Source organism: Crotalus tigris, unplaced genomic scaffold, assembly GCF_016545835.1.
Source record: "Crotalus tigris isolate CLP2741 ecotype Arizona unplaced genomic scaffold, ASM1654583v1 scf7180000023606.2106662, whole genome shotgun sequence".
Taxonomy (NCBI): domain Eukaryota; kingdom Metazoa; phylum Chordata; class Lepidosauria; order Squamata; family Viperidae; genus Crotalus; species Crotalus tigris.
In genome coordinates, this window is record NW_024100074.1 from 68,902 (window position 1) to 86,787 (window position 17,886).

At 39.3% G+C, this 17,886-nt stretch overlaps 1 protein-coding gene across 2 annotated transcripts in view; it reads right to left on the minus strand.

Moving 5' to 3' along the window:
• OCA2 (OCA2 melanosomal transmembrane protein) overlaps nt 1-17,886 on the minus strand; it is a 348,360-nt gene that overhangs the window by 35,289 nt on the left and 295,185 nt on the right. For both annotated transcript variants that reach the window (XM_039319662.1, XM_039319661.1), the window contains one exon: nt 4,743-4,836. In XM_039319662.1, coding sequence (XP_039175596.1) covers nt 4,743-4,836 — 94 coding nt within the window. The remainder of the gene's footprint in view (nt 1-4,742; nt 4,837-17,886) is intronic.

Consider the following 17,886-nt stretch of genomic DNA (forward strand, 5'->3'; position numbering starts at 1 on the left):
GAGACAATAGCCCTTACATTATTTGTTTAGATGATTTCTGTTTTTTCTCCTGGGGCTGCTGGGTACTTAGGATGTTTTGGAGTGCTTTAGCTGGTTTGTGTGTTACATGTTGCCATATGGTTGTAATAGTCTGTTAGGAGGTTTTGGCTGATTTGTCAAGAGTGTCAACCCTCTAGGACAGTGGTTCTCAACCTGTGGGTCGTGACCCCATTTGGAGTCGAACGACCATTTCACGGGGGTCGCCAAACAATGCAGTCCGCCATTTTTTTCCCCTTTTCCTTAGCTGTGCTACTCCTTTTTATTCTATTGGCTTTTGAAAGCCAATAGAATAGACTCTCTTGAATAGAGTCTAATTCTATTGGCTTTCAAAAGCCAATAGGAATTGTCCAGGCTGTCTTTGCCCTGCTGAGCCCGCCAAAAGTCCCATTCTGCAAATAGTGCTGCAGGTTGTCTGCAGCAAAGGCGAGCTGTCTGGAAGTTTCCACCCCTCCCTGCTGAGCAATTACTAAAAATATAAGTTAAAGAGGGCCAGGGGTGGGAGGTGGGAGGCCGGCGGGCGCAGGGAGGGTTGCTGGCATGCGGGTGCCTTACCTCCCTTGGGCTGGGCCAGCTGGTGGCCCAGACGGTGGTCGGCCTACTCCGTCTCTGCCGCTTGCCAGCTACGCCTCAGCTGGCGCAGGGGGCGGCACCACGCATGTGTGGCGCTCCCGGGCAGGGAAAGTCCTCGACTTACAACCGGTTGGGTAGTCCTCGACTTACGGCCGGTTGGATAGTCCTCGACTTACGACCGGTTGGGTAGTCCTCAACTTACGACCGGTTGGGGGTCGCGGCATTAAAAAGGTTGAGAACCACTGCTCTAGGAATTTACAAATCCCATTTTAGATATAAGACTTCCTACTGGACAGGATAGTATCCACTGTTACATGAATATGTGTAAATTACTCTCAAGGCAATCCTAAATAACAAAAAAATATCATATTAAGTATGTTTCCATCAAGAAATTAGAAATAACACAGCAATTGCAGTACTAATTAAATGCAAAATGTCATTAAGTCAGTTACATTTTCTCGTACAAAATAAGGAATAAACATTAATGGAGAATAAGCAAGTTCTCTTCAGTGTACTCCCTAGTCTAAAATAAAATGTCATTGTTCCGTTTAGAGGGGAAAAGGCTATACCTTTAATTCAAGAAAAAGACAGCATATAACAGCAAATTAGGTCACCATAATCTAATCAAGAATCATAAAGTAGTAAGAGTTTGTGAATAGAGGCGGTTTCTCCAGAATAGGGGCTACGTCTGTTTTTTACGACGTTCCCTTGTTTGTCTTCAAAATTGGTTTTGGGGAAGATTTTAAGGACATATGAAGGACTGAAGGATTTTGAGAACATGGAAAGGAAGAGAACAAGTCTATCCCTACAGTTTATTTGCATCATATTAGATTCAACCCTTTGTTATTAAAGTCTAGCACAATATTACGTAAAATATTTCCTCTTCTTTGAGGAGGAGATGGTGGAGATGTTATTAGGATTATTTTTACTTAACGAGTAATTAAAGAATTGAAATACTGGAAAGGTGATTTAGTACACTATAGACTAAAGTACAACTTATAGAAAATGAGTATCTACATAAGGAGATAGATGATAGATAGATACAGTAGATAGATAGATAGATAGATAGATAGATAGATAGATAGATAGATAGATAGATAGATAGATAGATAGATAGATAGATAGATAGATAGATAGATAGATAGTATCTCAATACAATAGTAGGAAATGTAGGAGGGATCTTTGAGTCCTAGTGGACAATCACTTAAATATGAACCAGCTGTGTGCTGCAGCCACCAAAAAATGCAGTCCTGGGCTGCATTAACAGAAGGATAGAATCAAGATCACATGAGGTATTAGCACCACTTTATGATGCCTTGGTAAGACCACATTTGGAATATTGCATCCAGTTCTGGTCATCACAATATAAAATAAATGTTGACACTCTAGAAAAAGTGCAGAAAAGAGCAACAAAGATAATTAGGGGGTTGGAGACTAAAACATATAAAGAACGGTTGCTGGAATTGGGTATGTCTAGTTTAATGAAGAGAAGGACTAGGGGTGACATGATAGCAGTGTTCCAAGATCTAAAGGATCGCCACAAAGAAGGAGTCAAGCTATTCTCCAAAACAGAAGAAGCAGTGGATGGAAGTAATCAAGGATAGAACCAACCTAAAAATCAGGAGAAATTTCCTGACAGAACAATTAACCAATGGAAAGGCTTGCCTTCAGAAGTTGTAGGTGTTCCATCACTGGAAGTTTTTAAGAAGAGATTGGACAACCACTTATCTGAAATGGTGTAGGGTCTCTTACATGAGCAGGGGGTTGGACCAGAAGACCTTCCACCTCTGCTTTCTGTTATGCTACATAATACATTAAACCTGATAAATAAATACCTTGGTTTTTTTTAAAGAAAATCTGTTGTTTGTTATAGCAACAAGAGTTTGAGGGGAAAGTTATTGTTAACCACAAAAAGATTTTCATAATGATTAGTACAGTTCTCAATAGTCTTTACATAAAATGACATCAAATATTCCTAGGTAATGGTTTCCCAAATGAGGATTTTTTAATAGTGCTAAAAATATGCTATAATAGTGTGTGCATTAGATCAATATTTAAAACAACTTTATAACAACTTTCACTGATTATTCTTGAATATGAATAGATGAATGAAATGCTATTTCAGTCACCAATCACTAAGAAAATAATTTGAAATTTGTGCTTCTTATAACTCATGGTGTATCTTGAATATTAGGCCAAACTCAGTATAGTAGAATCTAACATTTATCTGTGGTTGAGCGAAAATTGCCCTTTGTAAGATTCCCCCCCCCCTCTACTTTATGTAGTTAATCAATTTTTATAACAAAAGGTATAATTCCTTGTGGTATGTGCTGTTAAGAAAATCTCATTGCAATTATGAGCATATTTATTAAGCATATAGATTATGACATTAAGTATTAAATTTTGCTAAGCTATTCTGGAACATATAGATCTATGTAATCCCAACTAGAGAGCAGGTATCAGTGTATCAGAGTGTCTGGCAGTTATTGGGTTAAATGCTAGGTATGTGGACAAGTCAGTGGGAGGAGTTCCAAAGGTCATTGGGAGACTTCCTGGACACAAGCCACATGGGAATCTCTTTGTCTGTAAGAAGCATGGGCCATGGAAGGTCATACAATGAGCCTGAGTCGTTATAAGATGGTATGAAGAGCAATATCTTCTTACCTAAAGGGATGATCTAATAGGTGGACAAAGATGTATTTTCTGGAGTGTCAACCACAGCGTGAATGCAAGTAATCTTTCTCATTAAAATATATTTTGTTTATTATAAGATTGTTTCTTTTGAGTTAACTATCTGACTGGATTTAAAAGAAAGCACTTTAGATTTGAGTCAGAATATAAGCATTATCACTTACTTCTCAATGAAAGTTAATTAACATTGTTAAGAGAATAGGCTGAGTTAGGATTGGTCAAATTTATTATCTTCTCCTTTTATACATATGCAAGAATGACAACATTTTTTAAAGGCTGGTTGGATTCAGATAGTGTTCCCACCCACCCTCAAATTGCCTATAAACTATAGTAGCATAAAATGTGCTGACATTGCCAAAACCCTATCCTGCCACCATTTTAATGTTCCAGCTGTTGGTGAATAGATTGTATTTGCAGCTAAAGCTATTGGTGGATCGCTCTGAATTTGTTTTCATTCTTCTCATTTCCAGTCACCACCAATCAGCAAGAAAAGATCCACCACCCAGCAATGCAAGCACTTCACTCTAGCTCTTGGGTTTTTTTTTCTTCCCAGTGTTTTCCCACAAATCCAGAGTCTGCTTTTTTCAGATCAACCAAGTGATGACTTTACTCTAGCTCACATCACTAAATCAATATAAACCAGGTATTCTGCTTAATACATAGGCAATCATTTTGTTGATGAGAATGGGATGATTAACGGAGCTTACCAGGAAACAAAAATCAACCAGGAATTTCAGAACAGGGGATCTTTATGACTATTTTTGTAACATAAAATCATTTGGAATAAAAAAGAAATAAAAAGAAAAATAATAGGCAAAAGTCTATTGCTTGTCCTGATGATGGGGAAAATTAAGACAGGAAGAAGGGACAAATAATGTATTCAGCTGGCTTCAGTCCTACTTCAGACTGTAGGCCGTCTAAGTTCTTTCTATTTAATGTCATATTTGTGGAATGAATTAAGCAAGTCATTCTTCCCCCACAAGCAAGTGACAAACAGAACTGTGTCTTAGGGTTGGCAGGATAGTCTTATCTTTCAACTACAGCCTTAGTAAGTGATTAAACAGGAAAGTACCCAAGAGTTGGAGAGATATGGAGTTTTGCTTAGTGTGTTGTCCAGCTGGACTTGGAAGCTCAGACAGATGTCTTCAATCTAAGGCTAAATCCAGCCATCTCTTCACCACATCACCCACACATAAACTCAAAGGGCAGACTTGATGGACCACTAGGTCTTTTTCTGCTTTCAGATTTCTATGTTTCTATATACAAATTTATTAAGGCATTATCACTAAATGCATTATTTTTGCTATTGAAATGGAGATCCACTTAATGAACTCTGTTATGCTGTTAATTATGTAGACTTTCTTCTTCATCATTTTGATTTTTTTAATTAGTGAATTATCTCTAAATTTCAAAACCAGAGGAGTGTCAGGTCTAAAACCTACCTGAAAAATTCCATGAAAGAAAAGCCATAGCCATGCTGTTCCGCAATGCCTGCACAAACAACATTTGCAGAGGCTCCAATCAATGTCCCATTACCTGCAATTCAATAAATAACAAGTAAAAAATCCAGCAGATATTTGGTCTTTAGATCAACTTGTAGACTAAATGTAAATGAGGACAGGAGAGTCATCATTTCACATTCACCTGAAAAGAAATTGACAAAACAATAACTCCTCTGCCTATAAAAAGTTGCACCTTTTCAAAAGCAGCCTGTCTTTGGCACTGTGTTGTTAAGATGACACATTCAAAGCAATCTGCTGATTATTTCTTTCAAATTCAGAAAAGTAACATTAAGATAAAATGAAAAGCATCTGAAAAAGACATCACTGTTTGACCATTGACAAATGGAACAATGGAAACAGAGGGGGTCCTTCATTTCCCCAGAAAGTTATGTAACAATAGCATAATAAGTATCTTTAAAATATAAGATACCCATTGTATCTTATAAAATGACTTTTAAATCTTCAGACACGCACACACACATATGTGGGTACACATATGCGTGGAAATCAGGAATTTCTCCTTCTGCCACAAAATGGAAGAATACTGACAATTTAACATGTTGCAGTATTTATCTCTATAGTTTCCTTCCTTTCTTGGGTTAAGGACCTTCTCTTGAGAAAAATGCATACATGTAAAATCATGGAATTTCTAAAGGAGTTTTTAAAAATATATGCATATGCAATATACTAATAAAAGATACATTTCTAAATTAGTGAAAAGTAACAGTTTTCCATCTCTAAACTTCTGATGAGTTATATCTAGATATTTTTCATTTTTTTATAATAGATTGCAGTACACTGAGCAAAATGTAATCTGTATTAAAGGGTATGCCAGGATTTTGAGAAGAACAGAACAGATAATAAAGTCGCAGGGATATCTGTTGTGGTGCATGCAAAAAGGGTGAGGCTTCATGGTTGTGGCCATTTTGACTTTTAGACACCCTCCCTATAGACAACCCTGGAAATATGGGAATTGTGGCATAAAAGAAAAGCCTAGAAAGGTAAGCTGCGGCTATGTTTTTTTAAAATGGAGAGAGAGTCTAAACATAGAGATAAGCAATGGATTATCCATGGCAAACTATAACAGTGATAAGTCTGACAATTTCAGAGTGGGATTAGTCCTAACAGTAACTGAAAATCAATTGCTATACATCCAATTTGGTTCGGATTTTCCAGTTGTCACTGAGCAGAATTTGACTGTTCTTCCTCTACAAAATGAAAAAGGACACCTTAGCATTCTTTCCATTGTTTATTTAAGAAATTGAGAGACTCATTGAAGTAGAAAAACATGTGTTAAGTGTTTTGCATGAGGAAATCCTGTACAGTTCAGAATGTCAAAATGGATTTTGTGTGCATGTGTGATTAAGTCATTGACTTTCTACAATATTATAGTGCTGAAGCTGTCAAAATCTATTTAAAAAATGAAGCAAAAAACCATGTTATTCAAATGTTAATTTTATCCCAGTTTTCACACTCAGCATAGCTATATCTGAACAGGAGGAAAAGGTACTTATTTTGGATCATCCTAGATTGAACCTTATTACATCCAAAAAAATCACAAACTCACCTCTTTTTAATATGTGCAGGCTTCAATCACCCATTCACACACTCCATTTTGAAATCTTTGGATATCTTTGGTTTACCGAGGAGCTACGGGAGATGAAGCGTCAGAAGAGACGTCTAGAGTGACGCTGGAGGGCTAGTAACTCCGAATCCGACTGGACAGCCTATATTAGGACTTATTTAGTGGCGATACGAGCGGCAAAATGTTCGCATTTTTCCGCACTTATTGCGTCTGCAGAATCTCGCCCCACCGCCCTGTTTAGGGTGACCCGTTCCCTACTTAATGTTTGGGAAGCTGGGGAGCCCTTACAGGGTAGAGCGGAGGAATTTGTGCAATTCTTATCAGACAAAATCGCTCGGATTCGGACAGACCTAGACTCCGATTGGGCAGGGCCTTTTGAGATGACTGGGGCAGGTCTTAGCTCAGTTTTATGGGATGAATTTGAGTCTGTGACCGCTAAGGATGTTGACAGAGTGGTGGGAGCAAGTGGAGCCTCCACTTGTTTATTGGACCCGTGTCCTTCCTGGTTGGTCTCGGCTGCCAAAGAGGTGAGACGAAGCTGGCTCCAGGTGTTGATCAACGCTTCGTTGAGGGAGGGGTCTTTTCCACAATCCCTGAAGGAGGCGGTTGTGAGGTCCCTGCTCAAGAAGCCTACCCTGGACCCTGTGAGGTCCCTGCTCAAGAAGCCTACCCTGGACCCGGCTGATTTAAATAACTTCCGTCCAGTCTCCAATCTGTGGGGAAGGTTGTAGAGAGAGTGGTGGCGCTCCAGCTCCAACGGTCTCTGGATGAAGCGGATTATTTATTTATTTATTTATTTTATTTATTTCTAAAATTTATATGCCGCCCAATCCCAAGGGATTCAGGGTGGCGTACAAAATTAAAACAATAATCTAACAATAAAATAATAAAATAAATACATTCATACAGCGTGTCCAATCATATCCCGCCCCCCCCCGGGGACTTCAGCCCCAGGCCTGCCGGAACAGGAGAGTTTTAACAGCTTTCTTAAAGGCCGGCAGGGTGGGAGTAGTTCGAACCTCGGGGGGAAGTTGATTCCACCAGGTCGGAGCCACCACAGAAAAGGCCCTTCCCCGAGGGCCCGCCAGCCGACATTGTCTGGCCGACGGGACCTGAAGGAGGCCCAATCTATGGGACCTCACCGGTCTCTGGGAGCTGTGCGGCAGAATGCGGTCCTGTAAGTAACCTGGCCCTATGCCATGAAGGGCTTTGAAAGGTGATAACCAACACCTTGAATTGCGTCCGGAGACCCACAGGAAGCCAGTGCAGCTCGCGGAGGATAGGTGACACGTGGGCGTACCTTGGCGCGCCCACAATCGCTCTCGCGGCTGCATTCTGAACCAACTGCAGCCTCCGAACGCTCTTCAAGGGTAGCCCCATGTAGAGCGTGTTACAGTAATCCAGTCTTGAGGTGACAAGGGCATGAGTGACCGTGAGTAAAGCCTCTCCGGTCCAAATAAGGCCGCAACTGGTGCACCAGGCGAACCTGGGCAAAGGTCCCCCTGGCCACAGCCAATAGATGTTGTTCCAAATGTAGCTGTGAGTCCAGGAGGACACCCAAGTTGCGTGCCTCCACTGAGGGAGGTAAATTTGTCCCCCCCCCAGGACTAATGATGGACCCTCCAGTTGATCTTTGGGAGGCAAGACCCAGAGCCACTCGGTCTTGTCAGGGTTGAGCCTAAGCCTGTTCACCCCCATCCAGACCCTCACATCTTCCAGGCACTGGCACATCACGTCGACTGCTTCACTGAAAGGTCACGGGGTGGAGATATACAATTGGGTATCATCCATGTACTGATGATACCTCACCCCGTGTCGCCGAATGATCTCACCCAGCGGTTTCATGTAGATGTTAAAAAGGAGGGGGGACAGGACTGAGCCCTGAGGCACCCCATGATCGATTATCTAGACCCTTTTCAATCTGGCTTCAGGCCCGGCTTCAGCAAAGAAACCGCTTTGGTCGCGCTGATGGATGATCTCTGGCGGGCCCGAGACAGAGGTTATTCCTCTGTCTTGGTGCTACTTGACCTCTCAGCAGCTTTCGATACCATCGATCATGGTATCCTTTTGTGACGACTCGAAGGGGTGGGAGTGGGAGGCACCATTTTACGGTGGTTCTCCTCCTACCTCTCTGGCCGGTCACAATCGGTATTGGTGGGAGGGCAGAGGTCAACCCCGAGGCCCCTTGAATGCGGCGTGCCACAGGGGTCGGTCCTCTCTCCCCTACTATTTAACATTTATATGAAGCCGCTGGGTGAGATCATCAGACAGCACGGGGTGAGGTTTCATCAGTATGCTGATGATACCCAGTTATATATCTCCTCCCCGAGCTCTCTCAGTGAAGCGGCCGATGTGATGGGCCATTGCCTCGAAGCCATGAGGGTCTGGATGGGGGTTAACAGACTCAGGCTCAATCCTGACAAGACCGAGTGGCTTTGGATGTTGCCTCCCAAGGATCATGTCGACTGTCCAGTGTTGACTCTTGCGGGGAAAATATACCCCCTTCGGAGTGGGTTCGCAACTTGGGTGTCCTCCTTGATCCACAGCTGAATTTGGAACATCAATTGACGGCTGTGGCTGGGAGGACCTTTGCACAAGTTCGCCTGTTGCACCAATTGCACCCTACCTGGACCAGGAGGCTCTCCTTACAGTCACTCACGCCCTTGTCACCTCATGTTTGGACTACTGCAACGCGCTCTACATGGGGCTACCCTTGAAAAGTATTCGGAGACTACAGTTGGTCCAGAATGCAGCCACACGAATGATAGTGGGTGCTCCTCGATACACCCACATTACACCTATCCTCCGTGAGCTGCACTGGTTGCCTATTGGTCTCCAGGTCCAATTCAAGGTGTTGGTCATTACCTTTAAAGCCCTATATGGCTCAGGGCCAGGCTATTTGCGAGACCGCCTACTACCTCATAGTTCCCTACGTCCGGTTAGATCCCACAGGCTGGGCCTCCTTCAGGCCCTGTCGGCCAAGCAGTGCCATTTGGCGGGGCCGTGGAGGAGGGCCTTCTCTGTGATGGTGCCCACGCTTTGGAATCAGCTCCCCCCGGAGATTAGGACCGCTCCCACCCTGTTGGTCTTCCGTAAGCTACTTAAGACCTGGCTTTTCCTGCAGGCCTGGAATTTATAAAACCTTACCCCTGGATGATTGTTTTTGTATTGTTGTTTTGTTATGTTTTATGTGTTTTTTATTGTTAGCCGCCCAGAGTCCTTCGGGAGTGGGGCGGCTTATAAATTTTAAAAATAAAAATAAAAAAAATAAATCTCTTCCAGGGTTATGAAGCTATTCTCTAATTTATTTCTAAGAGATCATTTGCTAAAGTCACTAACTGATCTAATGGACTTTACTTGACTGGGGATGGGGGCTACTGCTGCAGATTTTGCTGTATTAACCATTCAAAGGCAGGAAAACACCCTTATAAACTATTTCTTATAGTTGGCTTCAGATATGTCAGACAGTAGGAAAAAGAACCAAAACTTTCCAGACATGGAGACACACACTATTCTGCTCCAAACTTCAGTAATATTTCTTGTTCCAGTGTTTTTCCAGTAAATAGTTTATACTGATTTCTATGCAGTGGCCTTAGTTCAGGGGTCGGCAACCTTAAACACTCAAAGAGCCACTTGGACCCGTTTCCCACAGAAATGAAAACACTGGGAGCCTCAAAACCTGGTTATTTGGGTTTTCTCCCGCGTCAAATTGGAAGTGTCTTGCCAATGTTTTAAGTTTGCTTTTAGACTAGAGAGGAGGAGTAAAAGAGGGAGAAACTATTATTCCTGAGCATTTTAGAATTCCAGAACTTTGACCAATCTTGCCTGACTGTCCCACAAGGAAGATGTAAACAGTCAAGCAAATGCAAATTCCCTCTGAAACAAAATAGCTTTCAAAGCTGTCTGAAGAATAACAAAGTGGGGGTAGTTTGAACATCAGAAGGTTGGAATCATGACCAAGAAGACTTGTTCCTCGCATAGACCTCTCAGAGGGAAGAAATCCAAAGTACCCTCTATCAAGTAGAATACATAAGATGGACAAATTCACTTTGTAACAGATGTCCCCTGTTCGATTAATTTGCACCAGTTCTACAGATTTATCATAACACAAACAATGTTGCCTTCATTTTTTGTCTCATAGACACCATGTATGGAGACACTCAATCCTCCTGATTTCTTTTCTTGGCCAAGATATGTTAACAAATGGCAACTATTCTTTGCTGAAATTGAACATCATTAGAAATACAGCAAGTGCTCATTTTTATTGAGGTCAAAACAGAAACAGGAAAGTTTTTTATAGGAAATCCATTTGGGTGACAAAAAGTAATATTAATGGCCATCATTTTGAATTCTTTGATATCTCTCTAAATCATCTTCTTTGTTAGGTTTAGTCTAGCAAGTTGTCACTGTTACAGCTTCTGTATAACCATTATTTGTAGAACAGCATACAGATACATTAAAGAACTAACAGTTATAAGTTCAATATTGTTTTTATAAATTTCAGATAAGCCCTGGACCTTTGTAGAATTGCTTGCTTCACTAGTAACATTTGATGAAATATAAATCTACAATCTGAAATCTCACCAGTTAAGCACTGAGATACAACCAATCCAACAGAACACATTTTCAGATGGATTAAATTACAAACTTACCGATTCTAAAAAATATTTTTATTTAAGTTTTAAAATATGAAGATAAAAACTAATGCAGATTTCCAGTTTTGCACCCATAACACACGATCATGGGAGAGCAAAGCTTCGCTCCCCATGGTTGGTTTTGTCCTGCCAGGGGGATCCTAGATGGATCCGAAGTCGCTCCAAAGAGGTGACCATGAAGGAGGGACGCTCCATTGATCATGAAGCAACAATGATTGCTTCATTTGATCTGGGGGAAGCCCTCTGACCTGACAGGAGAAAGGCTAGCATGAGATCAGCGTCTAGCCCAAGCTACTTGCAGCCGAAGTCCAAGAGCACGAACCCGAATATCGGTGAACAGGGTGCTTGGAATTGGTGAGAGTATTGATCTTCTTTCTTCTATCTACTAATTGAATCCTTGAGAAAGATCCCCAAAGCAAGAAAATCTCCAAAAGAGAAGGGAGGGAATTATATCCCCATTCCCTTATAGACGGAAGCAGCAAATTAATATTAAGGAGGAAAGAGTTATACTAAAATTCAATTTAAAATACTACAGTCTGGATAAATTGAAGGACTAAAGAACTGTAAAGATTATACCCTAAAGTATTTGGATGGAATTATAAAAAATACATAACAAAAAATAACTTTTTGATTGAAAAAAAAATGAAAAAAGAAATAACTGCTGACACCTACTGGAGAATCAGAGCATAGAACAGTAACAATAAGGACTCAGAAACTGGAAGAATGCTCAGAGATAAAGAATAATCTGTTCCTTTGAATTGCAAATAACCTTGAAGATAGTTGGGAACAAAGGAAGAGCTAGGCCAGCTATAAGATTAAAAAGTGTCTGAAAGAAAAAAAAAGCACCTGAACTGTTGTTTAAATTTAAGAATTGTTTATGGAAAAGAAAAACCTCAGCTCTTGGCTAATCTTTTAAAGGAGAATCTACAGGAAGGATTTAAAGTGGCTTAACGTATTGAACTGTAATTTTGAACTGACTGATAATTGACCCTTGAACTAAAACATTGATGAAAGATTATTTAAAGAGGGGAGACAACATGGATATCATATACATATCAAAAAATGACAGGACGCCATTTTCTCCTGAAGGATTTAGCCTGGAAAATCAAAGACTTCCAGAAGTAATATTTCAAGGCAAGACAAATACTTTCCAGGAGGAAATAAATGCAATGTTAGGACAAATACAAATGACAATAGATTCAAACCACAAGGAAATTTGAAACAACTCTGATGATTTAAATAAGTATATTTCTAATTTAAATCTACAATTAAAAAACATCCAGGAAATGACGAATGAACAAACAAATCAAATAACAGACCACAAATTAGAAGAATATGACCACATTGATGAAACAACAAATGAAAAGAATTACAATCTAATACAAACAGGAAAGAATCTATAAGATTCTGATACAACAATAAAAATGGACTGGACTATAGAATTTTTAAGAGAACTATCAGAGTTTGGGAGATAGAAAGTATACATCTTACTTACTTCATCTTTTGTATTCCCAACAACATTTGCAAAAATACAGGAACTGCCAGGTAAGCGGATTATATCAACTTGGAACATTAACCAGCAAAAGAAGACCACAGACAGATGCAAGAGATTTTACTCGCCCTACCAGATGAATAAACACTTGTTTGAATTTGGTTAAAAGAATAGAGAACCTTGAACATAAAGGGGCCCTATAACAAGAGGGATAAGAGATTTAAGTAATATAGTATGTCCTACAATATATGAAATGTAGAAATAGTTGGTTGATGTAACTTTATAAGTGATATAAACTGATTTAAAGGGATGTTATACCTAGATACTATAAAATAGATAATAAATACAGGATTTCTATAATGCATGATAGGAAAGATTTGGACATTTAGATGACTAACATATGAAGAAATTATGACTGATAAGAATTGGATTGAATATAAGGGAAATTAAGCTTAAACAAAAATTATGAAAATAGGATGATGGTGAATTAATGAGATGATGGTTATAAGAATAATATAAGCTAAAAATGCTACACATAGAGATTATTATTATTTGTATAAATATAAAAATGTGTTTATATTTAACATTTATATATTGAAATATAAAGAATTACATTTTGTTTAAGGTTGAAGAAAGAGAATATAAACAGGAGAAGGTAAGATCAAAGAAATATATTATTAATTAATATACTAATTATGGAATTACCAAACTTAATCATTACTGATTGTTAATTGATTATTATTGTCTTTTTTATTATTAAAACTTAAACCAAGACAACATGCTGTACATTAGGCACTGGAGATTGTTATAGTTAAAACCAATAAAACATGTATTAAAAAAACTAATGCAAAGTACGTAAAATACAAAAATAAAAACATTAAAAATGCAAGAAGAAAATAGAAATGAGGGGAAATGAAGAAAAAATATGGAAAAAGGATCAATATGTATTTGCATGTACATATGTATATATGTGTATATATGTATGTGTATACACACACATACATATATACAGTGGGGCAAAAAAGTATTTAGTCAGCCACCAATTGTGCAAGTTCTCCCACTTAAAAAGATGAGAGAGGCCTGTAATTGTCATCATAGGTAGACCTCAACTATGAGAGACAAAATGAGAAAACAAATCCAGACAATCACATTGTCTGATTTGGAAAGAATTTATTTGCAAATTATGGTGGAAAATAAGTATTTGGTCACCTACAAACAAGCAAGATTTCTGGCTCTCACAGACCTGTAACTTCTTCTTTAAGAGGCTCCTCTGTCCTCCACTCATTACCTGTATTAATGGCACCTGTTTGAACTTGTTATCAGTATAAAAGACACCTGTCCACAACCTCAAACAGTCACACTCCAAACTCCACTATGGTGAAGACGAAAGAGCTGTCGAAGGACACCAGAAACAAAATTGTAGACCTGCACCAGGCTGGAAAGACTGAATCTGCAATAGGCAAGCAGCTTGGTGTGAAGAAATCAACTGTGGGAACAATAATTAGAAAATGAAAGACATACAAGACCACTGATAATCTTCCTCGGTCTGGGGCTCCACGCAAGAGCTCACCCCGTGGGGTCAACATGATCACAAGAACAGTGAGCAAAAATCCCAGAACCACACGGGGGGACCTAGTGAGTGACCTGCAGAGAGCTGGGACCAATGTAACAAAGGCAACCATCAGTAACACACTACGCCGCCAGAGACTCAGACCCTGCAGTGCCCGACGTGTCCCCCTGCTTAAGCCAGTACATGTCCGGGCTCATCTGAAGTTTGCTAGAGAGTATTTGGATGATTCAGAAGAGGATTGGGAGAATGTCCTATGGTCAAATGAAACCAAAGTAGAACTGTTTGGTAGAAACACAATTCGTTGTGTTTGGAGGAGAGAGAATGCTGAGTTGCATCCAAAGAACACCATACCTACTGTGAAGCATGGGGGTGGCAACATCATGCTTTGGGGCTGTTTCTCTGCAAAGGGACCAGGAAGACTGATCCGTGTACAGGAAAGAATGAATGGGGCCATGTATCATGAGATTTTGAGTGCAAACCTCCTTCCATCAGCAAGGGCATTGAAGATGAAACATGGCTTGGTCTTTCAGCATGGCAATGATCTCAAACACACCGCCCGGGCAACGAAGGAGTGGCTTCGTAAGAAGCATTTCAAAGTCCTGGGGTGGCCTAGCCAGTCTCCAGATCTCAACCCCATAGAAAACCTTTGGAGGGAGTTGAAAGTCCGTGTTGCCCAGCGACAGCCCCAAAACATCACTGCTCTAGAGGAGATCTGCATGGAGGAATGGGCCAACATACTAGCAACAGTATGTGCCAACCTTGTGAAGACTTACAGAAAACATTTGACCTCTGTCATTGCCAACAAAGGATATATAACAAAGTATTGAGATGAACTTTTGATGTTGACCACATACTTATTTTCCACCATAATTTGCAAATAAATTCTTTCCAAATCAGACAATGTGATTGTCTGGATTTGTTTTCTCATTTTGTCTCTCGTAGTTGAGGTCTACCTATGATGACAATTACAGGCCTCTCTCATCTTTTTAAGTGGGAGAACTTGCACAATTGGTGGCTGACTAAATACTTTTTTGCCCCACTGTATATGTGTGTGTGTGTGTATACACATACATATATACACATATATACATACACACACACATTGATCCTTTTTCTTCATTTCCCCTCATTTCTATATATATACTATACCTATACACAATATTCACACACACACACACACACACATATGATTTGTCCCTTCTATTTTTAATTTCAATAACATATCACCTTCTCTAAAATTCAAACTATAATTTCTTCATCCCATATGTCATCTTTTATATATTAATAATAAAGCCTTATTATTGAGTCTTAATCAGCAAAACTCCATTAAGAGCCTCCAGAAATATATATAAATATTAACCTTAAACAAGTATATCAGTTTCTTATTACTTTCATTTACTTTACACAATAACTTATTTTCTCTAAATATACAAAAAAATATTCTTTCCATGACCCAAAGTGCTTTTTCAGGAGGCAACTGGACTTTCTTGTTTTTCTTTGAAGACATTTCACTTCTCATCCAAGAAGCTTCTTCAGCTCTCACTAGATGGTGGGGAGTGGAAAGATTTATATTGGTTGTAGATAGCTGGTCATTTGCATTCTTTTAGAGAATCGTTGGGGCCATTTGGAGGTTTACCTGTATCCTCAAAGTCACCTGAGTAGTGGAAATGTGTGTGGAGCCTTCTTGGCTGCAGGATGTTTTCTGCCCTGTGTCCCTTCACTGTTGAAGACAGGCGCAGGCTGTTAGGGATGAGTGTGTGTTGTCTGCATGTCAACTGAAGCACAAATGGTTCCTGTAGTCTGAAATGTTTTCTGGAAATCTGTTCATATTCTCTGACCATTCAAAGGGTGTTCATCCTAAAGTGCATAGCTAAATGTCTATGGAGATTCTCAGTCATCGGGGGGGGGGGGATGATTATCTCAAAGCTGTTTTCAGGAAGCAACTAGACTTACTTGTTTTTGTTTGAAGATGTTTTGCTTCTCATCCAAGAAGCAATGTTTTCGGGAAAGAAGCTTCTTGGATGAGAATTTGGCTATGCATTTTTGGCTATGCGCTTTGGGATGAACACCCTTCGAACGGTGCAAGAGTCTGAAAACATTGCAGACTACAGGAACCATTTGTGTTTCAGTTGATATGCAGACAACACAGACTCATCCCCAACAGCCTGTACCTATCTTCAATAATGAAGGGACACAGGGCAGAAAACATCCTGCAGCCAAGAAGGCTCCACACACATTTCCACTACTCAGGTGATCTTGAGGACACAGGTAAACCTCCAAATGGCCCCAAAAGAATGCAAATGACCAGCTCTCTGCAAGCAATATAAATCCTTCCGCTCCCCAACATCTAGTCAGAGCTGAAGAAGCTTCATGGATGAGAAGCGAAACGTCTTCAAAGAAAAACAAGAAAGTCCAGTTGCCTCCTGAAAAAAACACTTTGGGACAACTATACCTGGATGACTGAGAATCTCCATAGACATTCTTTCCATGACTACAAACATATCTTTAAAGCCTCATTATTCAAAATTCAGTACAGATTCCATTAAGAGCTACAAGCAACAACCTATTGAAATTTAATCCCATCTCATAATGTCCACAAACTAATTTCTTATCATCTCTTTTCAGAAATTCCTTCACAAATTTAACACTTTCCTTCAATTTTAATACCATAGCTTATCACTTTCTTGGTTTATTTTAAAATAAATAAATCCGTATATTTAAATTATTTAAATCTGTTGATTTAACAGAAACGGATAGCTTCTTCTCATATCTTATCTGTAAACAAATCTTTAAAGCCTCAACATTCAGTCCCAGTCAAGAAAAACCTATTTAAAGATGCTGGGTGGGGAAAAAACATTGTATACATTATAATCTTGATTGAATAAGCAAACATCATAAATCTTATTTTTACTTTTGCAAGTTTCTTCCTTTTAAGTAGTGTCTCAGAAGCTGGTTTCTTTTCATTCTATCTTTATAATTCTCCATTTTTTTATACTGAAATAAGATCAGAATGCCATTTCAGGACTTTGAGAATAAATGAAAGGGTGGACTCTTCCCCAAAATTGCAGAATCAATACTTCTCATCAGATACTAAACATATCAAGGGATGTTTTGGGGTCTATAAATGCAGAAAGAACTAATTTCTGCTACAAATGAAATAGAGATAAAATAACTCAACATAGAATTTTCCTATCCCCTTACAATTTTCAACTTTGGAACTTTCCAGCATAAAAGAGTCAAGTTAGTCAAATTTAACACATTTGGCTTTTAAAAAAATCTATATATAATAAGGCCTTAAAAGAAAATCCAGATAAGGCCAATTTGGTTTCTAGACTGAACATTGTCAGTCACAGTGATAGGTTCTAAGCCTACTAGGAAGAAATTTAATTGAAGTTAAAATTAATCAGTAAAATCCAGGTCTTGGCTTCAACCTTAATCAGGCTGCTTCCAATCATAGTAATACTATTGAGAAGACAGCCTGAAGGAAGTCTGCTCAAACTGTTTTCAGCTTAATCAATTGGCTCCAACTTTAGTAGCAAAGATTTTGACATCTACTAGAATATTTAAATTCACACTGATAATGTTGCAAATAGCTACTTATCAGGGTGCTATTTTTTATTTTATTTTTTGCCCCTAGGCCAAGTTGCTGAAACATCCTTCCTCCATATTTATAGCATAATATCTGGTCTATAATGTTGGCATCTGTTCATCTTTTATCTTTTGATAAACACCATTTTGGTCTTGATGTATCTTTCCAAAATTGCTCACAACAGGCTGCAAGA